At 41.3% G+C, this 9521-nt stretch overlaps 1 protein-coding gene across 3 annotated transcripts in view; it reads left to right on the top strand.

Annotated features, from left to right (window-relative positions):
* The first annotated feature begins 294 nt into the window (after nucleotides 1–294).
* alcama (activated leukocyte cell adhesion molecule a) overlaps nucleotides 295–9521 on the top strand; it is a 70274-nt gene continuing 61047 nt past the window's right edge. For all 3 annotated transcript variants that reach the window (XM_070982693.1, XM_070982690.1, XM_070982691.1), the window contains exon 1: nucleotides 295–536. In XM_070982693.1, the coding sequence (XP_070838794.1) occupies nucleotides 479–536 (58 nt within the window). In that variant the 5' untranslated portion in view covers nucleotides 295–478. The remainder of the gene's footprint in view (nucleotides 537–9521) is intronic.

Genomic DNA, 9521 nt, shown 5'->3' with positions numbered 1-9521 from the left:
GACAATGGAATATGTAATAAATGTTGGTCTGAAGCGCAGAATTCACTGACAGTCTGTTTGGGGCTGATAAATGTGCTAACATTAGCTGAAAGTTGATTAGCAGTGGCTTCCTTCATCATCTCAAACTATACTGGTCTGTTTTAACAGGATCTCATCGCTGTTTGCTGACCTTCACGTGCATTAGGGAGTTCCCATATCTCCGACAGCACCTTAAGGCGACACGCTAGAAAAAGCCCCGGAGTGCTTCCGCCTCCTCCTCCTCCGCCTCCTCCTCCTCCTGCTGCCGTCGCGTTCAGCTCCCTGTGTTTCACCTGCGCTCCTCAGTAAGAGACGGACTTTTGTATGTTTCGGACTTTCCACGCCGCTTCCACTCGAGTGCTGTTTCTTAGGGCCATCTTTGTACTGCTCAAACGGACTCCAGCTCCTCGTTTGAAGCTCACCGGAGGTTTCCACTGACCCTCACAGCTACTTTACAAGGATGGATTCGGCTGCTTTCCTGTTGCTGGCTTTCGTGAGCGCCGGGACGCTTTTCCAAGGTAAGTCTTGTTAATAATGTAGCTGGAGTCTGATGTGGTTTTCACACAGTAGTCATTACACTGTATCCTAGTTATGGTTTTCACTTGTAACTTTCATGCCGGTTTTTCGTAATGCGAATACCTGTCGCGTGAGGCAACTCACACCTTAAGTTAGCGCTCTTTTTTTCCCTTTCTTTTTTTTTTTTTACGACAGTGAACTTACGTTATCCATTAAGTATTCGCGTATTGTTACGCCGCAGTGACAAAGGAGGTTGTTCATAAGGCTGTGGAAAATCCACCACTGGTTTCGAGAGCTTCCCCCGAAATAGAAATGAAAGCATTCAACACCTCCGTAAAAAGGGAAGGAAAGTGTTGAATGACAGGGCGCGTAACTGAACTTCATCCTCACATTAACGCTTCATAATCATTCACAACTATTGTTCTACAGCTGTATACACAGGTGGCTAAAGTTAATACAGGTGAGTTTCCCCTCTACGACCCTCCGAAGCAATGACTTTAAGAACCAAAGAGCCCCCACCCCCAGCCAGGCTCCGTGGAGCGGTAATGTGCTGTCCTGGAGCTGGGGCTGGATCTGAACCCTGGGGTGAAATCGCGCCTATCAGATCGTGTTTGTAATTAGGGATGTGGTTGTTTATGTTCTGTTGTAATCCAAGCCTCTATTTGTCTGTATTAAGTGTGGCTATGTGTGTGTTTATTATCGGATGGGCTTGAATGACAAAACAAACAAACAAGCATTTTATGACTTCTGTCATTCAAATGATGGTGTCTTACATTTTTTTCTAAATGTTTTAGACATGTATTTGGAAAAAAAGAAGAAGAAAGATTGGGACTCTTTTTGTCTCTAGAATAATGAACCATCTAATCAGAGTAGTCCATTTCTAAAGCAGCTGAATATTCATCATGCTGTATGGTACAACCTGGAAAATGAAAAAAGCCCCTGGGGCTCACCCAGCCTTGTTGTGGGAATCAGTGGCTGAGCCCTGTTCATGTCTCTGAAGCTGACAGTGAATGGATTTTCTTGGTGAGAAAACAAGGGCTTGGCTTTGAAATACTTCTACTGAACTATCAGCAGCTCTGGCACCGCTGACATTGTCTTGTGTCACTTACACAGAATAAGTCAGATTTTTTTTTTTTCTTGGGTTTTTTTTTTTTTTTTTTTTTTTTTTTTTCCTCCCAGCTCTTATCTCTGAGTTGTGTCTGTGTCACTGGCTGTCTCTCCCTGTTCTCAGAGCTGCTTTTTGTCAGAGTGGGTGGAGGGCTGGCAGCCTGTCTGAGTGATGGCTGAGTGGGTGTGTATGTGTGTGGTGGAAGGTTGGGTGAGAGGGGGTCATTGGTGGTCGACACCCGACACAGCCAGAGGCACCATCTCCATCAGTTGATGCTATCTGGTCTGTCTCTGGATCAGTGACTCCACAGGAGGAGGGGAAGGCATGTTTTTTCATTGATGATGAAATCCATATTTATCTTCCACATAATGGCAGATACCAGCACAGCAGATAGCAACTGTAGTCAGTTTTCAGCTTGATCTGTAGCATTCCTCACATCAAAGGGGCAGTGCTTTCAAAGGGACTTTCAGACTTGGAATTTTAAAGCCATGGGAGGCTTTTCAGGGTGACTTTAGAGGGTAAATTGCCAGCACAGATGTAAGGGGATACAGTAAAATGTGGGCTATTGAAAAAATGTTTAGGTAAATAGCAAACACTGTTTGGAAAAATCATTATTAGTGACAGAGAGGGGGAGGTTTTTCACATTAGGTGTTTAATGTTGGTAAATAACAAGCACTTTAATGTTAAAAGTTGTGATGGCAAACATTTTAGGTCTAGGTGGGGCATCTTAGCTCTGCACTAAAATCCACTTTAAAATGCTCTTTTGGATATAGAATGTTACTAATAGTGTCCCCTGTAGACAAGAAGACAGTTCCAAGGCCTGACATAAAATGCTTTTAAACTCCCTTCAGGGTGCGTAGTTAATCACTGACCAGGAGGCTGTTACAATGTAAAAGCTAGTCACACACACCATGACAAGTTCATCTAGTTAGGACCATTATGATGGGACAGAGGCTTTAGTATTAGGACTGCCATTAGCACCGTGTGAAAAATGTAGCCATCACATTCATTGAATGGTAGCATTCCTGTGAGGGAGCCACCAGTGCAGACACTCCTGCACAAAAACAGACATCTGGAAAAAAAAAATTGAAATAGGATCAAATTTTACCAATGCACCCAAACCTTCATTTGGGAAGGCACAGCAGTGGCCTATAATACATACTCATATATGCAAGTAAACACATTCCTGGTGTGAGTCAAGCTGGATATCTACTGTTTACCTCAGAATTGTTGTAACAAAAGATTTTCATTGAGATAAATCTAGAGTTGTAAACTGTCCTGTACACTGTTAACTGTTTGTGTCCTCTAAAGCAACATCAATTGAGCCCTTGTCTTTTATGGTCTGAACACCCACTTAGGCAATCAGTACTCCATAAAGCTGACCTGAAGTCCTGTCTTCTTTATTATATGGCTTTTGTTCCACTAACCTCAGCCAGACAGTGCGCATCTACTGTATTTTCCATTGTCCTTAATCAGAAATGTACTATTAATATTGTGGTCATGTTTCTGCTTTTTAGAAAGATCATTGTCAGAAACATTCAGTGGCAAAGCACAGGAGGAAGTGAAAGCAAGTGAACAGAAACTAACCCAGAGGTGACGCAGGACTTTAACTCTCTGTTGCAGGCTAGATTTGTTGTGGTTTTTTTATGTTAAATGCCATCATGAGAACAATCACAAATGATGTTTATGGATTTTCTGGTGTCGCCCTCAATCATATGATGGCTCCCTCTCAGTCATCAAAACTTTGAGAACATCTGATCTAAATGATCATTGTTGAAAAACAAGCAAACAAACAAAACGTTTTTTTTTAGAAGTCCTGCTACCTGCCAGACATCTATTAAAAGCCAGTTAATAACAGACAAATCTACCAGACTGGTACATTGCCAGATGAACAATTAATCCTCCTAATGGCGTCTCTCCATCTTATTGCTATAGCATTATGTAAATTTCTTATTCTGCATTCATATCATAGTGCTTTTCTTGGGGGATTTGGGCCAATTATTATTACATGATAGTACCTGTTCCTTTGGTGTTGAGTTTTGATCCTGTTTGAACACAGGCTATAATTCATTCCAGCCTGGCTGTAATTATATTCCACGCATACGCTTTGAAATGGACCTAAGTGCCAAATGTTTTCAGCTGGTAAACTGAACTGTCTCTCTTAAAAAAACAAAACAAAAAACGGGGTTAATACTGCTGACAGTCGGGGCAGCCAGACAAGGTAATGGGTGTGGTATGCACTTTAAGCTTGGGGGACGAGATGGTTAGAAATACTATCTCCATCTGCCCCAACATGTATAACGGCTCATCTTTTTCTGGAGGGAAAATACCTTGGTGGGGGTCAGTGGTGGTGAGGGAGGGGTGAAGTTGAGGGGTGGATATATGAAGACAGAGGGAGGGCAGCTACCTTCAACTACCTTCATTCCACATCTCTAGTAGCTGATTCCAAAAGGTCACAGTCCGTTTGAAGTGCCACCTAAATCTTTCTGTCTGATGGCTTTAGTTTGATCTGTTATTCATAAAGCCCCCATCTAACCCCTGCCACTGTTCAAATGCTGCACATCAACATCCCATAACTTGCTATTGTCACCTGAAAGGGGTTAAAGGTTTACACAATTCCTCTATACATTAAGATAAGTCCACCTCCCATGAGTGAAATTCAAAACTGTGAATGAAATGGTGGTCTAGCTAAATGGAAAGGTGTTTATGTATATTCTGAAAAGCTGACAATTGGGAGAAACAAGGTTTTCACCTCCTCCTGTTGATTTTAAAATATGGTCAAGTCTACAGTAGGGGTAATACTACTGATTCAGCGCTACAGTTTGATGCCCAGAGGGCCAATTTCCTCACTCGAGCTGGTTTTTCGCTTCAGTTGGCAGCCTAGACAGACAAAATGTGGCTCCATTTAATTAATTTACTTGTTTTTCCCACCTTCACATGTAAATGAAAACATATTGTCAAATTAATAAAGATTCCCAAGACACGCACAGTGGCTTAGATGCCAACATCTTTAATATTCTGCTGCAAAAATACACCAGGGAGCAATGTGCCTTTGCTGTGCTGGCATGGAATGAATGAAGTTTTATCTTATCTAATCTGATCTGATCTGATATTATGTGTGGACACAGAGCCATCATGTTAACCCACCTGGCCAAACATTGACGCTTGATGACAAATGACAAATGACCATGACATAACCTGTCACCACAGTTTAATGAATCTACAACAACATAGCTACGGTTGATTGGACGCTGTGTTCTGTAGCTACGCTTTGTGTTTCGGCAGTATGTATCTGTGTCCCAAAAAAACAATCCTGCTTATTGCACCATTAACAGAGAAAAGCTGCCAAACTACAGGGGTAGACTAGTGAAAGGAGAAACACCAGAATCAGACCATCTTGAAAATATATGATTTTCTCTGTGGGGATTGGACCCCCCAGTCCCCTTTGTCAAGGTGAGAAGTGTGTCTAATGTTAGGGCCTCACAGCGGCCTAGCTTGTGTGTTGGGCAGTACAGTGGGCTTCCCCCACAGCAGTTTTCAGCAACTTTCCCAACAAAAAGCACCTTACTCACAGAAATGTCCATGACTGAGCAGCAACAGTAGCTGAAGTAAGTGAAACTGACTAACTGAAATAAATGAGGTCATGGGTAAACCCACATCAATATAACAACTTGTCACATGAGGCAGCATGACTCATGTGAATTTCGCTTTTGGTGCTGTGGTGAGTGTCAGGTTATGTTCATCTAATAATGATGTTATGATGAAGCCATTTGACAGGTGTAGGAAATTACGCATCAAAATGAGAAGTTAAAGACGGTGTTTGCCCAAATCTCAGCAGGGGAGCTGCAGCTTCGCTTAATGTGCAAAAATGATAATTCCACCTTGCCAAGAAGAAAACCTGGGAGGAAACGCTGATGGAATGAGGCAGCAGTTGTTGAAAGCAGTAAAGTAATTCATGTTACCATGCTTTTGCATTCTGATTTATTGAATCAGTTTTTACAGGGCAAAACAAGTCAAGCAGTGTGTTCTGAATTTAATCTTGGGAGGTTTTTTTTCAATGTGTATCAGTAATGTTTTTCCGTTGAATTGTGAGATTGATATTCTGTTTCTGATGACAGGGTGAGGCTTACTGCACCCTACCATGCTCAGGAAGATGCAGAAAAATTTACTTCTTACTGAGGAATTATTAGATCATCTAATAAGGAATGTAATTAGAAAGTAATAGAGAGTGACAGGGATGCTTGGGGGCTGAGGTCTATTGTTAGCTTCCATTTACAGGTGAAAAACAGTAGAAAGTCGCTGATGCTGCTGCTGATGGGGACGGTGGTGATGGTAGATGATGGTCATAGAAAAGCTTTTTTACCAAAGCAGTGTGATGAAGCATTGGTTGCTTTTTTACCATTCTGCAACATTTTTCAGCTGATGGTCATTCACTGAAAAATGCTCATGCCTCTCACTCGGTCTGCAGCTATTAGTGGAGTTGTTTGTAACAGAGATGGGACCTTCTACGAGACTGAGCTCAATTACCTCAGGGGAATCCACTTTCTTAATTTGCCTGCACACTCCCTGCAGTACGTACATGAAACCGAAAGTCTTATCATCAAGATTGTTATATTTTTAATCAGCAGTCAAAGAAAGGCTTGTGAATGCAGTCAAAGAGATATTTTCCACATTTGTATAGTAGCTCGGGCTGTGTATGTGCATGTGTGATTAGGGCCCTGAATGGATGAGTTACATTTGGACTAAGCATACTGTGTGCAGAAACACTATTATTTATGTAGATAAGAGGTTTTTCCTACCCAGAAGCCCTAGCCACGCAGCACCGAGAGGGCCACTGAGAGGCTCTGTTAGATAAGCTTTAAATAAAAGATAGAATAACTGTATTTGCAATGTGCTGCTCACTTTGTAGTTGCTGAATACATTAGCCAACTAGAAGAGAGAAGGGCTGGAACAGAATGTGAAGACACTGATCTGTTTGTTGGGCCACCCTGGAGGACAGACATACTTATGAATTTGATGAATTTTGGTTTATATTCTGTTCTGAAACTGGACCTTGAACTCTGATACTGAGGACTGAAGCAACCTAATGTCATAAGCTGGCAAGTCTTCAACCCTTAGCTGTGATATTTGTAAGACTCAGCGACCTTCCTTATTCAAGACTCACTGCACTCTCTTGTAAAGGGCAAGGCGTTATTGAACTCAACGGTGAAAAACCTTCGAGGTTCTTGTTAAGACTTACTCAAAACATGAAAAAATCAATAGCCATAAAAGAAATCTTAACTGGGCCTGGACTCCTATAATGAGTGGTCATTATTGCAGCATCGGATGTCAATTAGCTGAATGCAATGCAGAGTGGCTGCTAAAAAGAACAAAAGAGGAGAAAAAACTCACTGAGTTGAAGGAGGTCTGGGGAAAACTGTTCAGCACTGTTTAGATTTCATATGCCTTTGACTACAGCTGGCTTTTCAGCCCATACGCCCCACCTCATGGGGAAAATTAACTTGTAAATTACAAACATAATGGGGACATCGCACAGAATAGTTTTGCTTGCAGACATGAAACTGAGTTCATGAACAAATGCAGGTCTCAGGATTGGTGTTGAGCATCCAATTACTCACTGAGTAGACATCCTGGATGCATTTATGGGGATAAAATAGTGTGACCAGTTTAATCAGCTATTAATCCAATGAACATAAGGCAGATGACAGATAGCTCACTAAAGCCCATGAAAGAAAGAACACTGCTGGAGAACTCCACTCTATGAAATCTAGACTGAACAGAACAACAGTGATCACACACTCCGTACAATGGAGCATTATGAAAAAGCTTTCCACCAGCTGGACAAAGTTGTTAAAACTTCATTGTGTATTCTCTCAGATTAATTGCCAAATAGAATATACCATGATTGTGTGGGCTAAATTCACAGACTTCATCTTAATGAACGTGAGTATGCCTGATATTTGAGATGCAAGTATTTGACTTGTTTTTTGACCTGCATTCCTGAGAGGTTCAGGTCAACAAGGTTCTGAGAAGAGAAAAATGAAGAAAATTAAGCTATGTAAGATACCTCATTTAATACTGAAATAGTGACCTCCCACTAGTTTCTTGATTGTTTTTGCCATAAGAAACTTTGAATCTTTGTGATGCAGACATGCTGAAAACTGGCTCTATGGGGTGCATATTAATCAGCCTGAATCTTACGCATTTTTTTAATGTGGTCAAAATAACTGTGGCATTTTAAAAAGACACCAGGCCACTCTCTTCAAGATAATTAGATTTGTCAGCGAGACGTCTGCTCTGTCGCTTCCTCCAGCTTTTATTTCACAATATTTCATTTCTGCACAAGCAGGTTGTCAGTTTGCAGACTAGTTGTGATCACTTAAAAAACAACTGGATATGACAGGAGCATTTCTCTGCATGCCAAAGGATTGTGTTACACAGTGAATATGTAGCTAGGGTACAAATATGCCAGGGGGGTGGGTGGGGTGGGGGGCATAGGGCACAGTGCTGTGTTTTGGACAAATACTGTACAGGCAGTGGAGTGTGTGTTGCAAGTTCTGCCTTGATGACAGACAGTGGTATCTGACAACATGGGCACCAGAGGAGACAGAAAAGTGGGTCATGTTGACATTGTTTGCTACTTTTAATTGGTGCGTCCCCGTGGCTTCACAAAGCAAGCATTCATCTCGTGTTTTCCCCTGAAGGTTCCTAATGCTTGATGAAAGCACTACAGTTGTAGAGCACCATGTTTGTGTTAAACCACTTGCAGCTAAAGTGTCCGCCACCTACCATGTCTCCAGCTGTTCAGCTTTTGGATTCTTGCTGTTGCTCTTGAATTTTGTAAATGAACAGCCAAGATGCTGTGGACTCAGCAGGCTGACTCGAATGAAGGTGCAAGGGTTTGAACTAGGGCTGGGCGATATGGCTGAAAACTGTATCACGATATAAGTGTTTTATATCGGTCGATATCAATAATTATTGATATTTTTTATGACCTATTTAAAAAAGGAACAGGAGAAAAATATATTAAATTTACACATTTTTATTTTAAATATAACCTTCCTCTGATTATAATCCCCTCAGCTATCAAGGCAGAAAGTAAAGGAAATGTCAACACAACCATGGAAAACACTCAAATAATAAATGTAAATAAGAGTATAAAATGTAAACGGAGAAACCTGAGAACTTTTTTTCTGCAGGTTTAGTACAGAAAGTTCACAAACTGATTCACCTTCTGGTGAATAAAATTTTTTCAAATATGTGCAGTGTTTTGTAAACATAGCAGAAACTGAGGTAGACTTGACATCTGTAACATACAAACAAACAAACATGATAGTACAGTAAGACTGATTGAATTATAAAACCAGCCTAGACATATGAATAACTTTAGTCACTCTTCTTACTCTAAACATACATGAACTATTCAATTATATTTTTATTGCAAGTGTGTTAAAAAAAAAAAGGACATGTAAGAGATTTTTATAACCTGGCTTCTCCTCAGTGCTCAGTGAAGCATGTCTTTAGCTGTATGATATGCTGCTGCCTCCCTTATGTTTTTGTGCCTTTTAGATGATTTGTCATCAGGCACTGAAGCAGAGTACCTCTGCATGGTGGTCTGCTGCTTGTGCGTTGATGCTGCGGTTCCAGATGTTGTTGGACATTGGCGAATACGGCTGCGCTCCAAAGGGTGAGCGCCGCTAGGGTGGTTAAACAAGTTTGTGGTATTACTGGTCTTGGTAGGGATGACAGTCGTGCATAATTTACAGACTACGGTCCGACTTATAAAATCCAAAAAACTGCCATACTGGCAAGCTGACTTTCCCTGTTTTATCGCCAATTTCTTCACTCGCTGCAGCACTCACTTTCTATTTCTCATCTC

Source organism: Chaetodon trifascialis, chromosome 16, assembly GCF_039877785.1.
Source record: "Chaetodon trifascialis isolate fChaTrf1 chromosome 16, fChaTrf1.hap1, whole genome shotgun sequence".
Taxonomy (NCBI): domain Eukaryota; kingdom Metazoa; phylum Chordata; class Actinopteri; order Chaetodontiformes; family Chaetodontidae; genus Chaetodon; species Chaetodon trifascialis.
The sequence above is the reverse complement of the archived record's forward strand: the minus strand, read 5'-3'. Positions and strand labels throughout refer to the sequence as shown.